Below are 21,990 nucleotides of genomic sequence, written 5' to 3'. Positions count from 1 at the left end.
CAACTTACAATCAGTAGTTACAGGGACAGTCTCCCTGGAGCAATTTAGGGTTAAGTGTCTTGCTCAGGGACACAATGGTAGTAACTGAGTGAGCAGTGGGCAGCCATGACAGGCGCCCGGGGAGCAGTGTGTGGGGACAGTGCTTTGCTCAGTGGCACCTCAGTGGCACCTTGGCGGATCGGGATTCGAACCAACACTGCCCTCTGATTACCGGTCCGCTTCTTTATCCGCTGGGCCACCGCTGCCCCGTATGTGAGTGAGTAACACTCGTCACAGGTCCAAAACCCGCTTACTACCATCGTGTCCCTGAGCAGGACACTAAACCCTGAGTGTCTCCAGGGGGGGACTGTCCCTGTAACTCTGGATAAGGGCGTCTGGTAAATGCCGTAAATCTAAATGTTCTGCATAATAAAACAATTGCCATAGTGAGTGTGTTGCCGTACGTGTAATACAATGAGAGAACAACGCGGCTGCCAGGTCACCGGGGACGGGGACCAGAGGACTGTTTTATTCACGAGTGCATTTAAGGCCAGATGTCTCTCTGTCCCTCACTCGCTCATGCGCACGGAACTTTGCGGTCTTGCTCTCGTCTGCAGAGTGGAGACGTGTTTAAATTTAGATCACCGCGGTGGTGCCGAATGAAAACGGCAGCTTCTGCGCCGCTGCAACATCAGCGACGTACACGTCTGTGTTGGCACGGGAGGGACTTTCAGCCACAACAGTAGTTGTCTAATCAGAGCTGTTTGTCAGCAATGCCACATACAGAGAGAGAGAGAGCGAGAGAGAGAGAGAGAGACCCACGCTCGCCAACATCACTTCCTTTTCTCGACTGCTCAGAGGCCACAAGTCTGTTTGTCTTCCTGTGACAGCTGCCTCCCTTCAGAAGGGCGATAGAGGCTGGGTGGGGGAGAGAGGGAGAAAGGGAGAGAGAGATTGGAGAAGCAGAGAGGGAAAGGAAGCGAGAGAGATAGAGAGAGAGGAAAAGGGAGAGAATGAGAGAGAAGAGTCAGAGATGAGAGAGGCGAGAGAGCAGAAAGGAAGGAGTGATGAGAGAAAGAAAAGGAGAGAGAGAAGAGAAAGGAGATAGCGAGAGAAAGAGAAAGGTAGAGAGAGAGAAAGGGAGGGGAGGAGAGAGGAAAGAGAAAGGGAGATAGCGAGAGAAAGAGAAGGTAGAGAGAGAGAAAGAGAAGGGAGAGAGAGAGAGAGAGAGAGAGAAGGGGAGAGAGAGAGAGAGAGAGAGAAAGGGAGGGGGAGAGAGCAGCTGGTCACATGATCAGGGATCTGTTTACAAACTGCAGGCTGGGAAGGTGAAGCTGTGCGGGTTGGATTGAATCTGAGGAGGAAGAAGAAGAAAAACAAGCCGAGGAGGGAAGGGGGGAATGGCAGAATAATAACAAGAAGAAGAAGAAGAACGACGACGTTGCGGCCCCGCTCCTCCTCCGCCGTGACAGGGGCAGCTGCGGGGGGATGAATGCGACCCTCGGCGTCTTTTGTCCCCGCGTTTCCCCCCTTCTGCTGGAAGGACAGACGCGGCAGATGGTTCCAGGAGAGGAGCGAGAGAGCCAGAAATAAAGGACTCGGGAATGCCGTCAGGGAGCAGGAAAGGGACCGAGCAGGAAAACCGTCGCTGACCACCGACTCCGCGTAACGAGGAAGCGTCGATGCGGCGAGCCAGACGTCCGTCACCCGCTTTCTCCGCCCGCCGCTTTAACCTCCAGCCCGGCCAGCAAGGACAAGCGCTCCCGGGGACGCGGGACGGGCCGAACCACCGGGCCGGGAGAATGCTGCCAAGGCCGGCCGCCTTCTCCCCCTGAGCCGCGACAGGAGAGCGGAAGTGTCCCCGCCGGAGGACGGGGGACAGGAGGACAGGAGGACAGGAGTCGGGTTACATGCAACCATTCCAATGGTGTAACGGTGAGGGACCTGAAAATCCAGCTCCAGCTTTTCCTGGAGGATTCTGGTCAAAACTTTCATAAGCGCATAACCAAAATCCCCCTGATTTAAAGTAATAAAACAATTATTCAGCCGTTTGTAATATAAATATATGTGTGTGTGTGTGTGTGTACACGCACACACACACACCTTTATATATATATATATATATATTTAGTTGTTTATTGCTCTTTCCATCACCATAGAAACAGGCAACTGTATTTCAGTGATGCACACACACACACACACACACACACACACACACACACACCAGCTGCCTTCCTCTGTCACTAAGGGCCAGACGGTGGCAGGTGGAAGTTCCGCCTCGGTCACCCGTGTTTGCTTTGTGCACGGCCAATTACCCAGGATCCTTTTGGCACCAAGGAAGTGGGGGTGGCGGCCAAAATGGCTTCACGTCTCTCCTCCAGAGCAGAACGTCGCAGGTCGTATGAGCAGAGCCTGTTTTAAATTCCCAGGATGCCTGTGTGGTCTGGGACCGCGACACTCGGACTGCGAAATGACGTCTGAAGAGGTCTACCACCTGCCACTCAACGTGTACGTCATCGTGCTGGGCATCGGCCTGTTCGTGTTCATGCTCAGCATCATCTTCTGTTGCTATCTCTTCAGGTGAGCCTGGCGGCTTCTCAGCTTAAACTCCCGTAGTTTACGGTGGTAGTAGCCTAGTGGGTAACACACTCACCTATGAACCAGAAGACCCAGGTTCAAATCCCACTTACTACCATTGTGTCCCTGAGCACGACACTTAACCCTGAGTGTCTCCAGGGGGGGGACTGTCCCTGTCACTACTGACTGTAAGTCTGGTAAATGGCGTAACTGTATAAACCGCGGGCTCCGTGTCGGAATGTTTCACGCCCACCATGCTTGCCCCTGCAGGTTGAAGCAGCAAGGGACACGGGAGCAGTACAGCTATAACGAGGTACATATCATATCACGGTTACATGGGTGTGCGGGGTGGGGTGGTTATAAATATCTCTGTTTAACCCACATTCCGTGCGAAGCAGGAAGCGGGGCCTTTAGCAGCGACCTTCACTCCAAATCACGCGGCAGTTTTACATTTTAAAAAGCTTTTTTTTTTAAAAAAAAAAGTCTGAACTCTGCGAACCTTTCGCCCCTCAACAGGTAGTTCTTAAGGGAGCAGGGAAAAAGCTGAGCCTTCTTGGAGTAAGTGGCTTTTTTTTGTATTTTTACTTTAAGATTTTTTTTTGTTTTTTTGAGTTATTGACCCTGTTTTACCCGCACCAACAGCAGCCCTGCGCCGTGTGTCTGGAGGAGTTCAAAACGCGAGATGAGCTGGGAGTGTGTCCCTGTTCGCACACCTTCCATAAGAAGTGAGTGTGCGGCCCGTCGCCCCCCCCATCACAGGCCATGGTTTCCGCCCAGGAAACGTATTCATTTCCGCAGTAACGCGCTACCAGGAGTTCTTTTCCAGGCACGCGACATTTGCGTATGTGCGTGGTTGCTGTTTGTTTCAAGTAATCTAGCCACGTTTTTTTTTTTTTTTGCAATCCGGTAAAGAATTCAAGAGACAAATGAGGACAAATGGACCACGTTGTGTATCCTGCCTGCTGTTTGGCAAACATTAGCCAGTTTAACTTTATTACGTTTTTTTTTTTCCCAGCAACTGGGATATATAAACGATTAATTTCCAGTGCATGCATCTATGAACCAGAAGACCCAGATACCTCAAGACGCAACTTATTATTCATGAGATTTTATATTATGTTATATTATATATATATATATATATGGTATAATTCAGATTATTTTGTTTTGGAGGTTATAGCTCATCGACATTGTGACCCTTTCTCGTTTTCAGGTGCCTGCTGAAGTGGCTGGAAATCCGGAGCGTTTGCCCCATGTGCAACAAGCCCATCCTTCGACTTCAGGCAGAGGAAACGCCCAGAGGGGCCGAGGGTCCCCATGACCCCGAGGAGGTCTGATCTACAGGGTGATTTGGGTTGGCAGCCATTTTGTAGCGCCTGAGATATGACAAGCGACCACAACTAGTAGTCAGGCAGCAGAAGGCGTTGCGGCCCAAACCTTGTTCGTCCAGCAAGAGCCAGGTGATGTGCAAGGCATCCTGGGTAATATCCTGGGGACTATACATGTGCGAGTTCAGTATTTTCAAAAGGTAAATACTGTATTTAGATGGTGTCACCACCAAGCCAGCATGAAAAAAATACATAAATTATAACACACACCTTGCACAAACTCTATTTACATGGACTGTATTATAGTAAAGGGACTGTTCAGAATCTGTTAAGTACTGGGAAGCAGAAGTTAGAAGTAGACTTCCCCGTCGGTATGTGATAATAGGGCCTTCAAGGCCAACACCACACTTGTCTTTTGCTTTTATATTGTTTTGAAATAAAACTTAATGTATTTGTGGTTTACCCAAACTCATGTTTATTGCTCAAGTTTCACAAAGGGAGCAACGCAGACTAGTTTTTATTACAAAACAATGACATGGCATGCCGGTCATACAAAATAGTGGGACGCCCGTCTCACATCAATTAAAAGAACGCTTCAGCAGACACCTGACACTGGCCTCGGCGCATCTCTAGCTGTCCTCGTCTTTCTTTGATTCCACATACTCCAGGGCCTTCTGCTTTACAACTTGGACGCTCTCTGCTGTTCCGTCCTTCTTTTCATACTCCAAATAGCGCTTGAAGAAAAACTTGATTCTCTTCACAGACACACTCAGGTGGATCACACGGTCGAACAGCTCCCTGAAAAAGGAAAAGCACAATCTCTCAACAACCAAAACCACCATGCAGGGAGCTGGAATAAGAGACACGCAGTTCACCCAGAAGGACTGGGGTTGCCAGCCACTGCTCCTAGGGGTGTCCTCACCTGATCTCCTTCTGGGTGCCATGTTTGATCATCAGGTCAATAAAAACAGACCACAGGTCCGTCCGTTTTGGGTAGGTACTCAAGACTTTTTCAAACATGGACTTGGCTCTTTCAGCATCTCCATACTGGAATTCCAGCCTGGCAAATTTGGCGATTAAGTCCACATCTGGAGAGGTAAAAAACAATAAAAAAAAAAAAAAAAAGGATTCATTCAACCTAATTCACATTTCCTGCAGGTGGTCTCATAACATTACAGACTTGATTTGTTCTGGTTTTTCCTCATGTTCACATTCCAAGCAAGTATCAGCAGCAGTTTCCTTGACAGCGTTGTTTAGACAGATGGGGTTGAAATTCTGCATACTGATGTTCAACTAAGAAATTGAAATGACCAACTAACATAATTTACACACAGTAGTGAATTCATACTTTGTAGTTACAGGACTATTCCTCAAATAACTATTTAGACTGTTTTTAATATTTGTCACAGTGTATGATTAGTTGTGTCCATAAAAGGCACCTCCATTAAATAAATAAACATCTTCCCCAAAATCAATGAATAAGTAGAACTTGTAAAAAGCCGCTCACACTACAAACAGAATCAGAAAATTACGGTGGACGTGCAATCCTCAAATCAAAAATTTTACAACCTCGTCTATTCTGGAAAATGGCAGGTTGTGCCAGATTATAAATTCCTAAAATGAAGTAAATAGGCAAAGCTGTCTGGGCGGTGAAGAACTAGTGTCTCGTCTTGTCTGTATTATGTAGACCATGTACTCGAGCGCTCATCTCCTCAAACTCATTAATGAATATTGTAGTGTAGAGGTCAAGAGTTATGACTCAGGTCAAATGCAAAAAGTGTCATTTAAATTGCATGTGTTGAAATATTGTGTGTAAATTTCTAGAACATTCCACAAATTTTGGGTACCAGGAAAAAATGGGAAATATAAAAACCATTTCCATCCCAAGTGCAGTACTGTGCATTTGTTTGTGGCTGATCTTAATACCCTCTGGCGGGCTGTAGTGTATTTTGTTTAGACTGTAACGCTGAGTCGGGTCCACGCTGTGAACTTACGCTCTTTGGAAGACAGGCTCTTTAGCGCCCTCTGCAGGAGGGCATTTGCAGGATCACTCTGGCCCTGCTGGAGGAGGAATGTTCCGTAGTTCTGCCACACAGCTTTCTCCTGGCGGAACCGCTTCACCATTTTCTTATACAAGTCCTCAGCTTCCTGTCCGCACACATGGAGCAAAAACAAGAAAAGAAAAAAAAAAAATTCAATGAGTCCCCTGACTTGAAAATGTCACTTTGTGGGATTATGAATTATGAAAGTGAAGTGATTGTCATTGTGAAACACTGCAGCATAGCACATGGTGACACAACGAAATGTGTCCTCTGCTTTTAACCATCACCCTTGGTGAGCAGTCAGCAGCCATGACACCTCAATGTCACCTTTGTCAGGATTTGAACCCAACAACCTTCTGATTACTGGTCCACTTCCTTATCCGCTAGGCAACTTTATTTAAAGGTTGCCTATTATTGTGGTTAACAATAATATATATGGCCAGAGACCAAATCGGTCGGTGGCAGGTCGATGACCCAAAGAAGTAAATTATTTAGCGCAAACTGTCGGATTTGTCAACGTCTCACCTTCAACTTGTAAGATTTAGCGTAGATGTCTGCCAGCTGCTGGTAGACGGGCAACGGCTCACAGTACTGCACCGCGCGCTCAAACACCTTCCGCAGGCTTTCCTCGGACCCATACATGTTCTCCAAGTTCAGAAGGGCAACCCACACGTTCAGCTTCTCCTGCTCTTCCCTGAAGACCATTACATCATATTTCAACAAAATCATACATGTAAACGAACAGAGTAAACTTTTTTTCTACATATGATGAGTGGCATTTCATTGGTTATAAAAAAAAATAAAAAAATAAATAAAAAATCTTCGAAAGGGGTGAACTGTGGCCGTACTGCTGTTCCATACAGACTCCCCCGTACTAGACTGAAGTTAAATAACTTTAACACCCATACCTGAATGAAATGGTTTTGAGGGCCCTCTCAGCAATGGCACGAGCCTGCTCGATTTCCGTGGCCTGCAGATGAAAGGCCATGTACTGAAGCCAGAGCAGAGAGCTGTCCGGCGATCCTAACAGCAGCCGCTCAAAATCCGTCTGTGTCTGTGGACGGCGGCCTGGGTCCATAAGCTCCACCTCCAGCTCCGACAGTTTCTTCTCTGCCAGCTTTTGCTCCTCCTCCAGCTGATTCCGAGTTTTCTTCGGAGTCTACAACACAGATGAAAAAGGGGGAAGAAAGACGACAGTAAACGTAAAATAATTTTCAACATGGATTTGGTTATGATGATGTATACTTGTTTAAGGACTCAGTGGAGTCTAATGCGTGTATGATTCAGAATGTACGTTACCTTGTTTGCTTCTTCCTCCTCCTCATCCTCACTTGAGTCATGTCCCAGCCCTGCAGAGGCTGTGCACAGTGCACTAAGGCTGGAGTCCCAAATGAAACCGCTCAACACCTGCAGCCTTGCTGGTCCCGCTGAAGCCTTCTCAGCTACGGCATGACCCTGCCGGGAGATAGGAACAATTCTTGTGTTTTCTGCAGTGTTCATTATGGCATTAATTTCGTTCATGAACTTTACAACAATGACTAATTACTGGGTCGTTGGAAGGGCTTACTAATGCAAGACATTAAAACCACTGATTACATTTGGCCGGGGTTGTCAGGCACCACCACGGTTTTACCTTTGAAGACTTCTTCGTTTCTTCCTCCCAAAAATACGCCTCCACTCCACTGTCGTGGTCTTCTGCGCTGGTTTTCTTAGTTCGTACCTTTTTCTTCGTTTTAACTGCCGGGGCCTCCTGCATTTCAACATCATTCTTTAAGACGTGCAGATAAACAGACGATAGATACACACACAACTTTCATTTGTACACACCAGAAAACAGTCTGATTGCGTCCTCTTCCTGTTTTTCTTTTCCACACGTGTCCTCAGTGGCAGCCCGAGGGACTCAGGGAGAACGTCTGCGGTTCCAGTATCATCTGGCAGCAGGGACAGGTCAACATGGCCACTTTCTGGCTCCACGCTAAAAATAAACAAATAAATAAATAAAAACATGACAAAGCCTTTATTGTTTCCTGAACCATGCGAAAGGGCTTCCACCCAACATACCACCTTACCTCAGAACTTTGGCAGTCAGAAGCATGTCTGGGGTGATGTGTCTGGTATAAATGCTGTGGTCTGTTACGTAGTAGTTTGTGGCTTTATTAAATGCCACACGACCTGTAATGGTCCTTGATAACCTGTGTTGTGAGACAGATGTTTATCAGAACATTTAAAGTCATGTTTGGAGAAATATACAATTTATAAATTTTTCAGATCATATAGTATTATTAAATGGCTTGTAGATGGAATTCTTACACAAAATCTCTAGTTCCGTTACATTTGATTGCTACCATGAATTAACGGACCGCTTTAAATCATCCCATAGATTTTTGATGACATTCAAGTCAGGGGACTGTGATGACCATTCCAGTACATTGTACTTATTCCTCTTCATGAATGCCTTTGGCTCCTTGTCTTGTTGGACTATCCAACCCAAGCATACTAAAATGCAGCCAATGCAACTTTGTGACTGTTGCTTGAACATTATCTCTGGAACGTTGTTCCAGAGGTAATGTTCCATGTTACCTCTGGTGACATGGAACGTTACCTCTCTGTGGAAGAGGTTGAGTGGTACCGGCTAGATATAGTCGGACTCACCTCGACACATAGCATTGGCTCTGGAACCCAAGGATGGACCCTCAACTTTGCTGGGTGAGAGGCGGAGGACTGGGGTTGGCTTTTTGTTAGCCCCAAGACTCTCAACCTGTTTGTTGGGGTTTACCCCAGGGGACGAGAGGGTCGACTTGTTTGTTCTTATGCGCCAAATAGCAGCAGTCCCTGAGACGAGTGCTAGATAGTGCTCCGACTGGGGACTCCATTGTCCTGCTGGGGGACTTCAACACTCACGTGGGCAATGACAGCATGACCTGGAGGTGCGTGATTGGGAGAAATGGCCCTTCAGATCCAGACTAGAGTGGTGTATCGTTATTGGACTTCTGTGCAAGCTGCAGTTTGGCCATAACGAACACTATGTTCGAACATGAGGATGCCCATCTGTACACTTGGTACCGGGGCAGCCTAGGTCACAGGTCAATGATTGACTTTGTGGTCGTATCATCTGACCTGCTACCATATGTTTTGGACACTCAGGTGAAAAGAGGAGCGGTCAACTGATCACCACCTAGTGGTGAGTTGGATCAGATGCCAGGGGAAGATGCCACATAGACCTGGCAGACCCAAACGTATAGTGAGTGTCTGATGGGACAGCCTGGCACAAGAACCGGTCAAGAAGGTCTTCAATTCCCACCTCCTGCAGAGCTTTGACCGCATCCTGAGAGCAGTGGGGGACTTTGAATGGACTTTGTTCCGCTCTGCAATTGTTGAGGTGGCTGTTGCTAGAAGTTGGTCGCAAGATGGCCTGTGCCAGTCGTGGTGGTAACCCCCGTACCAGAGGTTAGGGGAGCAGTCAGGCTGAAGGAGGCCTACAGAGCATGGATGATCTGTGGGTCTCCAGAAGCAGCAGACAGGTATCGGACGGCCAAGCGGGGTGCAGCAGTGGCAGTCGCCGAGGCAAAATCTCAGGCGTGGGAGCAGTTCGGTGAGGCCATGGAGAAAACCTCAGGAGAGGAAGGCAATCCCACTGACTCGCATTCCGAGGAGGAACCAGAGCTGGGATGCCTGGGTATGGACTGTCCAATTTCAGGGGCAGAAGTTGCTGAGGTAGTCAAACAGCTAACGGGATCAGATCAGTCCTGGGTATCTCATGGCTATGGATGTTTGTAGGGCTGTCGTGGTTCACATGTCTTTGCAACATTGCGTGGACATTGGGGGGCAGTTCCGGTGTAGTGGCAGACTGGGGTGGTGCTCCAGGATTATGGGGTGGATTTTTTTCCGTTAAGATTCAGGCCCTGTACCAGAGGAGCGTGAGTTTGGTCCACATAGCCGGCAGTAAGTCGAACCTGTTCCCAGTGAGGGTTGGACTCCACCAGGGCTGCCCTTTTCACCGGTTCTGTTCATAAGCTATATGGAGAGAATTTCTACGCGCAGCCGTGGTGTGGAGGATGTTGAGTTTGGTGGCAGGAGAATCTCATCTCGGCTTTTTGCGTATGATGTGGTCCTGTGGAGCTTCATCAGGGCTCTGACCTTCAACTCTTGCTGGGTAGGTTCGCAGCAGAGTGTGAAGGGGCTGGCATGAGGACCAGCACCTCAAAATCTGAGACCAATGTTCTCGACCGGAAAGAAGGAGCTGAGCCAGAAAGCAAGGCTCTTGATTTACCGGTCGATCTATGTCCCAATCCTCACCTATGGTCAAGAGCTTTGGGTAATGACCGAATGAACAAGATTGCGGACGGGGCCGAAATGAGTTTCCTCCATAGGAAGGCCGGGCGCAGCCTTAGACATAGGGTGAGGAGCTCAGACATTCGGGAGGGACTCAGAGTAGAACCATATCAAAAGGAGCCAGTTGAGGTGGTTTGGGCATCTGGTCAGGATTCCTCCTGGAAGCCTCCCTAGGGAGGTGTTTCGGGCATGTCCTGCTGGCAGGAGGCTCCCAGGATGACACAGAAATTAGATCTCCAGTCTGGTCTGGGAACACCTTGGGGTCCTGCCGGTGGAGGTGGCTGGGAAGAGGGCTGTCTGAGATTCCCTAATTGGGATGCTGCCCCCACGACCCAGACCCGGATAAGCGGAGGAAGACGAAGACGGTATTGAGCAGTTACTGCACATTGTATGAGATGTATATGACCAAGAAGAGGGGAATCTCACAAAGTACCTCAGAAAAATGCCTGCTTCTCCTACAACCTTCACATATGCCCGCAGAGTCTGACCATTCTTCAGGCCTTCCACAGAGAGCACCTCTGCATCGACTACTGGCAAGTTGCTTCCAGGATGAGTCCTGGATTCATTAAAACTTTCATAATTAAACAATTATAGGAAAAGATAATAAAATAAAACAATAAGTCACTTACCTGGATGGACGTAGTGACAGGTGAAAATGGCCTTCTCTTTCTTTCCGACCTATAACACAACATCTGCAAAAATTGTGAGAAATTGATCAAATCAGCAATTTCACATGATTTGTGAAGATGTATTTAAGGTCTTTTACTAGCATTTTTACTACTATTATTACCAGTTATAATCATTTAATTTTTAACCTTTCTTGATTACTTTATGATGCAGATACAGTTGACGTCAGCAGTCATTTTTCGAAACTGAACATTTCTAAATGAAGGATTTCAAAACAGATGGTCTACCTGACCAGCTGTTCTTCATGGTACTGGTCCAGAGGGTTTGCTCTGAAGCAGTCTGAAAGATCTGTTATGGAAACACTTCCCTTTGCCCCAAAGGGCAGTCTGAGCAACAGTCCCACATGTGGCACCACTTTGCACACTGTCGCCACAGCAACACTCCCCTCCTCCAGTTTGTGGACCCCTGTGGATGCAGCAGACATATATAAAAAAATAATCATCCCTGCCTGGTCATCCCTGCCTGCTAACGTACCCTCTTCAGAAAAGGTGGTGTTATTATAACAAAAAAATTACAATAATTTGAAATATCTGCACATTGCCTAAGCAGTAATTTGCAAACAGAAATAAATCCTCCACATAATCAAGGACAGCATGGGCAGTGGTGTACACGTACAACAACTGAATTAACAATTAATTCTCCAGTTCAAATCTGCATGGAAAGAGTTACAAAGAATGACATGTGTGACAATGACCAGATGAAGTCAGAAATAGTGTCAGTATCAGACCCCAGTCTGATTAATGCTGTAAATGAGTTTATCAGGTTTAGGGTGCAGAGTTAATGTTATGCTTAGTGCCACCAACCTATAAGAGAAAGGAGGAGATGTGCAGGTCTGTTGGGGCTCACACAGATCACTTTAGCATGAAGCGCCTTGCCAGTTTTGAAAATCTTCCTAGTACAACGAGCCTCCTAGCATGCCACCCAAAGCAAATGTCACAACCGTTATACTCATTGAAGAACAAATCGAGCCACAAGATTGGCATAATAAAGAAAAACAAAGTTAAAAAATCATTATATATACACACAAACACACACAATCTTACCTTAGGGTCAGAGATCATGGCCTGCAACTCAACAGAACCAGTGATGCCAGGACTCAAACATACCTCAAGACACTTCTTGTCTTTATCATACTGTGTGAGGGGGAAAATTTTGCTTAAATTAAAGGCTAAACCAAAAAATACACTAGGGCTAAATCAAAAAATTATGTCTTTTCAACTGCATTGGTGCCAGCAGCATTTTTTTTTTTTTTTTCGCTGAAAGTGGCTCCGAACCAGCACAAAAATAGTGAAAAGCCAATCAGGAGTGGCTGGAGATCCAAATTAAAATAATGAACGTGTTCCATTATTTACCAGTGCAGTGGAAAAGGAAGGAACCAGAGCATCACAGTAATAGTAATACAGGGAGCAGTTACTTTGAAAACATAACAGATGACCTCCTCTCCTGGTTCATAGTCCTCCGGCTTACGCACAAGAGAATCGAGATCAGCATCTTCCTTCAGCTTACTGAAAGGCAGTCCAACAAATAAGATGGCTTAACTTTAACTTACACTTTAGGCTGAACAAAAGCAATTTTAGAGACAGACATTCATTTTAGAACCAGCAATCTCACATACCTGGGCAGCAGAGTAAGCTCTGGTATGTTGTACATAAAGTTGGTGTGGGTTATGGGCAGAAACCTATAGAACAACTTGAGTGAGTACACAGTAGTGAACGGTATTAAAAAGGACAAAAATCATGTCAAGGGTCGAGATGTAGCGATGCACTGAAGTTCTTATGATTTAAAAAAATAAAATAAAATATAAAACAGAGCTTCAGACAAACCATGATTGAAAATATTACTTTACACATCATGTTTCCCAAAATTTGCATTTTAAAATAAAACGCATTTGAAATGAATGCATTTGCTAAAATAAAATGGACCACGTCTTGCATGTGTATCTGGATTCCAACAAAGCGGTGGACACACTGCTACATCAGAGCTACATCCCCAGTATAGCACAACATCTATACTATGGACACACACACACACACACACACACACACACACACACACACACACACACACACACACACACACACACACACACACACACACACACACACACACACACACACACACACACACATCAGCGTGATAAGTTGAGGACGTAAAGCATCAATTACCAAGCTGATTCTGAAATCATGCAGAGAACACCCCCTGAAACCTACTCAAAGGATATACTTGCCTGCGACTGCGTATTGCTCTCCCACCAATGACTCTGGCATTAACCTGGGTGCCGACCTTCAGACTAGACATGGGGAAAGAACCATGCGCTGGGGACTCCACAACCTCTGACATGTGAACGTGTCCAGTCACGTCACCAGGCAGACTGAGCTGCACCCCAAGGGACTTGACGGACCGTATGGTCACTGTGACGAGGTCACCGGGACGATATCTGTGCTTTGGCTCCTGTTCACGTGCAACACGGACAGGCTTTTCGAGGGAGACTAGAGGCAGGCCGTGAAGATCTTCACTGCTGGGGCTGGTGACCGTTACAGTTACCATGCGGCCCACTGCCAGTTTCTCAGACTCGAAACGGAACGTCTCATTGGGATGAGCCAATGTGGGGATGATGCTCAGGTGACCCATGTCACCCAGGGAAATAACGGCAAAATCACTGTCAAGGTATTGCACCTTGGCTTTATGTTTCGAGCCCACCGCCAACTACAAAACAGACATAAAGATTCAGAACAAGTTAAACATAACAAGAGTTAAACATATTCTCTGCAAATTATCGTAGTGAGAGGCAGGGGACGGCGTCAGAAACGAAAGCCCAGACACACTCACTTTTTTCTTCTGAGCAAGAAGCTTGGGAAGAAGCGATACATGGACCTGGCTGGTGAAAGGGTCAACATGGAGCACCACAGATGTGACCTTCTGTCCTGGGGTCACACTCACATCTGCAACATACAGTACAGCTCCCAGCAACAAATAAACCAGCTACAAGTACGGTCTTGCAACATAATGCCACCAGAAAGTATTGTTTTTTCTTTTTCAATTAAATCTACACAAATCGGTCCATAACGACAAAGTGAGGTGTTTTCAGGCATTCTATGAAGGATTAGAAATGAAAAAAGCATTTTAACACATTAGGTACACACGCATTTTGTGGGTGCACCTTTAGCTGGGTCTTCCTGGGTATGCCTTATGGTACAATCGTTTTAGGGCAGAGCCATTCCCAAGCACCTTCATTCATCTGAATTTACCAATCAAGTTGCAGAAGCATCTCAAGGATGATCAGTGAAAATCTGTGCTCCATTTTGAGTGTCCAGCATGTGAATGCTCGTGAATCTATAGTGTTAAAATGTTTTACGTTTATACATTTTAAATGTATAAAAATACTCACTTTGTCAATTGTGCAGTCAATTGTGCAGACTTAAATTGTGCACCTAAGCAGCGTGTGGGGATGGTACTTAATTAACCGCTACGCCACAACTGCCCCCACAGAGTAAGGCTGTAATGTCAAGGGGTGTCACTATTTGTTTTATTTTATAGCATTTCTTAGCTGAAGATAATTGCCTTTGTTTAAGCAATAATTTTGGATAATCAGAAAGAATGCCTGGGTCTCAGGAACTGACTTCTATCTTAAGTCGTACTTCATGATCTTGTGTGAAAGAAAAAAGACAGACAGACCTGTGACATGGTGCTTTGATGCGAGTATTGCGGCGCCACTGAGGTCATCAGATACAAGGCTGACCGAACCATCCACTTGATAAGTACAGACGGTTGCTTTCAGCTTACTGCCCACTCTCAACTGGCTCAGTTCTTGGGTTTCAGAATCTGGGTGATAAGAAACAATTATTACAATGAATATATAATAAATCTAAAAAAATCTGTTGTGGTCCCACTTACCTCTGATGCTCAACATCTCCATCACAACCTTCCTCTCCTTCTGACCCTGCAACAGTCTGGCCTGGCTCTGTCCGTCCATGTTGTCTACATCAGACATCCGCAGACTTAGGACGAACCTGCTCTTCTCCTGGTCCAGGTTTGTCACTTTGGCCACCACCGTTTGGCCAACCTTGAAGGCATCAGCTGTGGAGCTGAGGAACTTGTCACTCATAGTCTGATGTAAAAAAAAAAAAATAATAATATTAAAATAATTGTGCCGTTCCACAATTACAATCATTTAATTGGAAACACACTTATTTCTGAAAAAGCAAAAAAATAATTAGAGAAACTTCAGAGGCTCAACCAAAATTCACAGGTTCAAACCCCACTTACTAACACAGTATCCCTGAACAAGAACCTTAATTGTAACTACTGATTGTAAATCCCTCAGGATAAGGACGTCTGATTAATGCCATAAATGTAAAAGAAGAGTCTTGTGGTGACTCACCATTTTGGGTGCCAGTCCAACGAGGCCATGTGGAAACTCCACAAACACCCCATAGGTCATGATGTTCTTCACCCACCCAGTGAGCTGCAGCCCTACCTGGATGTCTGAGAAGTCTTTGGTCTGCAAATGGTCCTCAAGGGCTGCCTTCACCGAGGGCTTCTTGGTGAGTATCTTCACAGAGGCATGTTAAGGAAAATGGTGGAAGAATCTATTGTAACACTACAAACTAAATTAATTATTTTCTCCAATTTAGAATTTAAAACCATGCAGCAGGCAAGCATGATAAGCCAACAAGTCACGGTAGTTGTTTTGGTCATAATCAATGTTTTTTTTTTTTTTTTTAATATATAATTTTTCAATAAAAATGGAAACACAGGATGACCGCTTAATCCTATCAATTAAAATTCTTTTTATTTTAAAATCACTGAATAAGTAATAAAAACTAACTTCAGTAGGCTAAACACAGGCTGCCACATCAAATGAAAAATGGTATGACTATGTTGTATAACTATGTTTGTGAGATTATTCAACATTAATACGAATTCCCCTAGCCGGTCTATGGTCCTGTAGTGCTTAGAAATGGCACTAATGCCCGCTCAACTTCTATAGGCCGCTCTCCTCCTCATTAGCATTTAAAGCTACAAGAGCCCTGGGGAAATCTCACTGTGGGACTGGCTGAAAGCGGCAGTGATTCTGCACCACGGCTGAATTTCAGAAAGATATTTCAAATAATATTTTTAACTAATATTCTGACAAGATTGACAGTGGTCAAATAATAATTGAAAAAGTCAAATAATAAAACATTTACTGAAGGATACAATGGTCTGGTTGCTGCAGCTCAGGGTGACCAAGTCTGAGATGACATCACCATCCTGAAGTGCCTCCCACAACATAGTGCAGTTGGAGACATGGTCAGAGAGGTGCATTGTGGGTAACAGAGCAGGAGTTCCCTCTGGCAGGATGGCCACCTCAAGGCCATTTGGGACCTTGCTCAGCACTTTGACTTCTACTTTCTAAGAAAAGGACGAAATTACACATTATTCCCTTTCTCGCTACCTCACACACGCTTTCAATAAATGGATCTCCTTGGTGTTACTAGGGTTACTAGCTTCTGAAAAGTTTAGGGGCACAAGCTGTATTTCATTCATGACTAAAAAAAACAAAAAAAACAAAAACACACTATGTTCTTGTTGACCTATGTACTACCATGAATATAACAGTTTAAAAACCCACACCTCCATAGAAAAACTCACCTTTCCGATTTCAAAGTGAAACTTTGGATTATCAGACTCTCCTTCTACCACAGCTTTGAAGGACAGCAGCAGCTTCTCCTGCTCTGGATCAGACTTCAAAACCTTCACTTTGACAACCTGCCCGACATAGAAAAGCTTCTGTGGGACTACCACAGGCTCTGAGCTCAGCTCGCCCCGGGGAACCAGTCCCTTCACGTTGCCATAAAAGCGCACAATGCAGCCAAAGTCTTTGACGGCCACAACAAAGCCATGAGAGATGCGGCCCACCCGGCTCTCAGAGTACGAAGTGAACAATGGCAGCACGGTCTCCATTAGGGCCTTCTTCTTAGTCAGGATCAGCTTCCTATTTGGGACATCTAGATCCAGAACCTAGACAACATACACACAAAGTCGAGATCAGATTTAAAATCAGACTGCAGTGTGAAAATCAGACAATGTTTAGTACCCGACACTTGATGTTGTCGCCCACGCTGAACTTTTTCTCTGGGTTTTGGAGCACCACGTCTGCTGTGTGGATCCGGGGAATAAAGCCTTTAATGTGTCGGGTCAGCCTCACATGCAGGCCAAACTTGAACAGCCCAGTGACTTTACCCTGCAAACAGAAGCCCGTGGGTCCAAGAGGAATTAGAGTTAGGTCAGTGGTTGTACTACAATAAATTACAAAGCTCTTACCATCTTATTGTTATGAGAAACTTGGCAGACAGAATCAGGATTGAGGTTGAGCAAAGAGCAAATCAATAAGAGCAAAATAATTAATTAATTTGAATTAATTCCCAACCTCTACAAGCTGTCCAAGATGAAGATCGTGGTATCTGAGGAACGGGGCTTTAATGATGCTCCTGAAAAGTTCAAAAGAAAAAGAAAACGGAAATGAAGACTATTAATTAAAGGCTTAAATACTAATTAATGGTTTTAGGCAGAATCAAGGAATGTGTGATAAATGATAAAAATGCAGAAAGGAGGGGCAAGTAATAAAACTCTGGACTGAGACAGAGACTCACGCTCGAAGGCTGACCATGTGGAGCTGCTCTATGGGGCTGAAGTCAATGATCCTACAGCTGTGCTCTCCTTGTGCCAGCAGGCGGTTCGGGTTGAACGTCTCATTGTGCTCCTTCATGTGGTTTATCTGAAAGAGCCCCAAAAAGGTTGATGCTGAGCAACCCCATCACACACATTCACATATGTCTGTTGATCCTAATTATAAATTAATCTACTATGGTCAATGGATTTACAGATTTCTGATGTAAACAATGTCCACCTTTCAAGTCAAACATGTTATATTCATTAAATATATATTAAAAAATTGGTTCATGTAATACAAATTGTCAGAGGTACACACAATTGTTGTCCTTTTCTATTATAAATTACTTTATGTGAAGAAGATAAACTTATATATTATACACACACACACACACACACACACACACACGCACACACACACACATATATATATATATGTGTGTGTGTGTGTGTGTGTGTGTGTGTTTTATATTACAATATTGTGTGTCTGATGAATATGCAAAAAATAAAAAGAAAATCTATTGGCTTGATTCAAGGTTTTAATTTCAAAGACGCCAATCTTTTAAAATGTATTCTTCCCAGTATAATTGACTACTAAAATATCCTGCCAAAATAAGGTCTTGTACATGAAAAGACGTGTAATACTGGGTGCCTCAGCAAACAGACCCTCCCTGGACGGCTAAGAAAGCAGTTGACTCACGTGAACAAAAGCCCTTGTGTTGTCTGGCAGCTCCATTATGGCCCCAGAATTGTGGTGAACGGCAGTCATCCTGCACCCCTCAAACACGTCACCCACTCGGTCACTGACCACGCACTCCACGCAACCTTCCAGCTGCAGGAGGTGGGGGCGCAGGGACAGGGCCACAAGACGTGTAGAGGGCTCCACATACAGAACACAAGCCTTCACCTGAACGGAAAGTCATAACAGGGCGAAAACAAGTTACTCTACGCTCATGAATCTTTATGAAAAAAATCAGCACTGCTCAAATCCATATCCATATTGATATGGTCCCTAATCAATTTCTACACACCCAAGCACATTAACTGTCGTTAGGTGAGAGAAAAGTCAGGGGAATCACACAGGAGGAGACATTAGAGCAAAAATGGAGCATGGGTAATTATCTTACACCGTCTCCAATGTTGTACATCGAGGGGTCATCGCTGCCTAGGTGCATGAAGTCCACAATACCACTGAAGGACGTCAGAAAGTCCAAGATGAGTCCGTGAGTGGTAACCTGATGAGACATAAAATGACAGATGGTTTTTATTTTGATTAATTTGCAAGCCTAACAAAGAGTAGAATTTTTTCCAGTTCTGTTTGTCATTTTCTTTTTCTACTGTACACAACTATTAGACATTTCTGTTAAATACTGATTTATTTTAGATTATAGGGCTTTAAAGAAACTGAACAGTGTATAGGAGTTCATAATTTGAACTACTAATTATCATTCTACAATGATAGAATGGCTGTGGTGGCTTTGCGGTTAAACTGGACTCATAACCAAAAGGTTGCAAATTCAAATCCCAAAGCACCAAGAAGCCGTCCCCACACACCGCTGGTCATGGCTGCCCACTGCTCACTAAGGGTGATGGTTAAAAGCAGAGGACACATTTCGTTGTGTCACCGTGGGCTGGCAAAAATAATCACGTTCGCTAATCAAGTAAATCAATATGAAGCCGTAAATTACCTGTTTGATCTCAGCTTTGACCAGGAGGCCAGGCAATAGGTTGCTAAGCGTCCAGCCTTGCTGAGTGACCGCAAACGCTTGAGAGACAGCAGCTGGGTCTTGTGAGAGACGTACCACCCGTCCGTTGCTTTTCACTTCATCCAGTAGACAGGTCACATACTGACCCACCATCAGTTCTGAAGACACATGCAGAATATGCAGATATTCTACTTCAGCAAAAATATCAATTATTTAAAATCATGTTGATTTATGGCGGTCAATTGATACCTTGTTTAAAACGTTTGGGTTCATCTGGTCCCATCTTCTTAGGCATGAAAGCGTTAGTCCCGGTGACACCAATGTCAACCAGGTATCCATGATCTTCAATGCTCTCCACGCATCCGCTGATCGTCTAGACAAAATGGCAAGTATTAAAATACATATTAAAGCAACCTATTCCTTATTGGAAAAAGAAAGGATCCATCATTTTTTTATTTTTTTAAACTAAATAGCTTGTCAAAAACTGGGCGTGGTTAACAGACAGAAAACTGGAGAACTAATGAAACAGAAGATTGGAAAAAGATGTGTTCGCTCACCATGCCGGATTTCAATGCATCTGCACTCAATCCCTTGTTCACCTCTTTGGGGTTTATCGACAACTTGAGGATTAAGTGGCCATCGTTTGTAGATTGCAAAGAAGAGACTATGCACCGGATCAGCATTCCCGGTGTAAAAATGTGCAGAAGAGAACTGAATTCCTTTATAAAAATAAAAAAAAAAAAAAAAGTCATAAATAAAGAAAAATGCACGCCAAAGGAAAGAAATTAATTCACATACGGCAAAACGATCCAAAAAACATTAAAAGGTCCCCCGTGATCCAGCAGTGGCTAGGAATGACTATATGTACAAAGTGAGCTTTGGCCATTTGACAAAATTCCAGATCCGACCGTCTGAGCTGCTGCTCTCTGAAGCAGAGCACACTTTACACCTATTCCCATTATTAGCCCCTGCAGCACCATATACAGGCTAGGGGAACTCGTATTATTGTTAAATAATCTCTGAATTTTTTATAGTAAAAAAAAAAACTTTCACTTCATCTTCTATATTTGTCAAATAATGGTACGCTCATAGCAAACCAATATAGTCCTACATCTAGAACAAACGACTGGTTGTGTCTGGTTGATGGGTTACACGTCGTAGGCTCTACGTCACCAGAAACGGACTCCCACCTCAATGCTGTCAGCAGCATCCAGCTGGCTGGAGAGAGTTTTAGTGAACGCGTCACATATGTGCGTCACGGGAAGGTAGCCGACGATGCCACTGGGGAGGCCGACGACCACCTCCAAATCGGCCACTTCTTTAACACATCCGAGCAGAAGCGTGCCGACCTTCAGATTCTACAAAGAAACGAGGCCGCATCAGCACATAACCAAAAGCACACCAACATTGCAGAAATAACTAACGACGGCACATTTTGCCCAGCGGCGTTTACCTTCATATGCAAAATGTCCACGCTGGACGGCGCATTAAGCTTGAACGCGTCCTTTTGGTTCTTGAGTGGTGTCTCGTCTTTTTTCCCAGATTTCCTCCTCTTCTTCACTGCAGGCTCACGGGTCTTTGAAAAAGGGGGATGAGCACAGCCTCCTCAGAACACCAGGCCGCACCAGCCCGAGGAGTTCCGGCAGGAACGGCGCCGCTTACCTCGAACAGGTTGTCCGCCTCGGCGCGCGGCTTCGCAGGTTTACTGCCCGGCGAGCTCTTGGTCGCGCCGCCGCGAGGAAAGTTCTCCTCGGCTGAGGCCATGTTCAGTCCTGTCAGAGGTGGGAGACGCTAAAGCAAAACTCTCCACCCCGCGGCCACGAAGCTCAGACTTTAACAGCAAAAAACAACATTTATTTCTTCAATAGCCCATAATCACATAGAGTATGTCTCAATGGGCTTTGACCAGCCCTACAGTTGACACCCGCAAAAAAAACACTGAAGAAAAGAAGAAAGCTTGGGAAGGAGTGATACAGAGAGGGACGCCAGGGTAGCGTGAGCCCCGGCAATTGGTGTCAGTGCAGGGTTGGTCATGGACAGGTTTGGAGGTACCGTACATTACGGGTCCATTATGATTCTAATGGTCCATTTGAAGATCCCTGAAGTTTTAGTTGTTACGGTGGTGGCGTCCACACTGACATTAATTTCTCACCCACCGTTACAGCTCTTTAACATTTAACATCTTCTCGAGAACATATGATGCTAGTAGCATAGTGGGTAACACACTCGCCTATGAACCAGAAGACCCAGGTTCAAACCCCACTTACTACCATTGTGTCCCTGAGCAAGACACTTAACCCTGGGCGTCTCCAGGCGGACTGTCCCTCTCACTACTGATTGTAAGCCGCTATGGATTAGGGCGTCTGATAAATGCTGTAAATGTAAACAGCTCTCCATTAGCACACGGGCTAACGCACTCACGTGGCCAACGTCTGGTCCGGATTTGCTGGACCTCGGGGTTTATATCGGCGTTAACAAGTGCATCGACTCACACTGACAGCCTGGAGCGCGGACGTGTAACCAGCAGACACTTACCAAAGTAAAACTGCAGTCAGGCGTCCGACAGGATTGGAAGTCTCATGTGGATCTTCCTCTCATGCCTGGAAAAACGTGAAGGGGGCGGATTTTAACCCAGTGCAGAAGGAAGTACTTGTTGCCTCGCTCTTAGCCAATCATGTGCTCGCG

At 45.3% G+C, this 21,990-nt stretch overlaps 2 protein-coding genes across 3 annotated transcripts; one reads left to right on the top strand and one right to left on the bottom strand.

The window, feature by feature from the left end:
* The first annotated feature begins 1,180 nt into the window (after nt 1-1,180).
* LOC114785352 (RING finger protein 122) lies at nt 1,181-4,346 on the top strand. The gene is made up of 6 exons (XM_028971493.1): nt 1,181-1,914; nt 2,409-2,559; nt 2,827-2,869; nt 3,073-3,114; nt 3,199-3,281; nt 3,770-4,346. Exons 1-6 carry the CDS (start codon nt 1,890-1,892, stop codon nt 3,891-3,893), a joined length of 468 nt encoding a protein of 155 aa, XP_028827326.1. The 5' UTR covers nt 1,181-1,889; the 3' UTR covers nt 3,894-4,346.
* On the bottom strand, nt 4,336-21,973 carry pdcd11 (programmed cell death 11). 2 transcript variants are annotated; one of them, XM_028971487.1, is made up of 35 exons: nt 21,841-21,973; nt 20,968-21,077; nt 20,759-20,881; nt 20,496-20,663; nt 19,863-20,024; nt 19,555-19,678; nt 19,288-19,463; nt 18,727-18,834; nt 18,300-18,506; nt 17,581-17,705; nt 17,358-17,418; nt 17,025-17,171; nt 16,580-16,948; nt 16,145-16,339; nt 15,327-15,497; nt 14,840-15,053; nt 14,621-14,767; nt 13,775-13,887; nt 13,173-13,651; nt 12,561-12,623; nt 12,360-12,450; nt 11,989-12,078; nt 11,749-11,854; nt 11,173-11,350; nt 10,888-10,950; nt 10,692-10,814; nt 7,996-8,118; nt 7,754-7,901; nt 7,560-7,676; nt 7,226-7,381; nt 6,835-7,085; nt 6,452-6,620; nt 5,879-6,032; nt 4,807-4,972; nt 4,336-4,682 (listed from the first exon to the last, which is right to left on the bottom strand). In XM_028971487.1, the coding sequence occupies exons 2-35, from the start codon at nt 21,067-21,069 to the stop codon at nt 4,514-4,516; spliced, it is 5,358 nt and encodes a 1,785-aa protein (XP_028827320.1). In that variant the 5' UTR covers nt 21,070-21,077; nt 21,841-21,973; the 3' UTR covers nt 4,336-4,513. The 2 variants fall into 2 exon arrangements, with proteins under 2 accessions (XP_028827320.1, XP_028827321.1); XM_028971488.1 differs by having other exon boundaries at nt 20,968-21,136; nt 21,841-21,937.
* Nucleotides 21,974-21,990: the final 17 nt, after the last annotated feature.

The sequence above is a fragment of the Denticeps clupeoides genome, chromosome 3 (genome assembly GCF_900700375.1).
Source record: "Denticeps clupeoides chromosome 3, fDenClu1.1, whole genome shotgun sequence".
In the NCBI taxonomy this organism is placed as follows: domain Eukaryota; kingdom Metazoa; phylum Chordata; class Actinopteri; order Clupeiformes; family Denticipitidae; genus Denticeps; species Denticeps clupeoides.
The sequence above is the reverse complement of the archived record's forward strand: the minus strand, read 5'-3'. Positions and strand labels throughout refer to the sequence as shown.

Bases quoted from the DNA above. Each gene is read 5' to 3' on its own strand.
- LOC114785352 (XM_028971493.1), top strand. From the start codon at position 1,890: ATGCAACCATTCCAATGGTGTAACG. The intron at 2,870-3,072 runs GTACATATCATA...GCCCCTCAACAG, and splicing joins AGCAGTACAGCTATAACGAG to GTAGTTCTTAAGGGAGCAGG. The intron at 3,115-3,198 runs GTAAGTGGCTTT...CCGCACCAACAG, and splicing joins AAAAGCTGAGCCTTCTTGGA to CAGCCCTGCGCCGTGTGTCT.
- pdcd11 (XM_028971487.1), bottom strand. From the start codon at position 21,069: ATGGCCTCAGCCGAGGAGAACTTTCCTCGCGGCGGCGCGACCAAGAGC. The intron at 12,079-12,359 runs GTAACTGCTCCC...CCCCTCACACAG, and splicing joins TCATCTGTTATGTTTTCAAA to TATGATAAAGACAAGAAGTG. The intron at 4,973-5,878 runs GTAAGTTCACAG...TTACCTCTCCAG, and splicing joins GAGCCTGTCTTCCAAAGAGC to ATGTGGACTTAATCGCCAAA.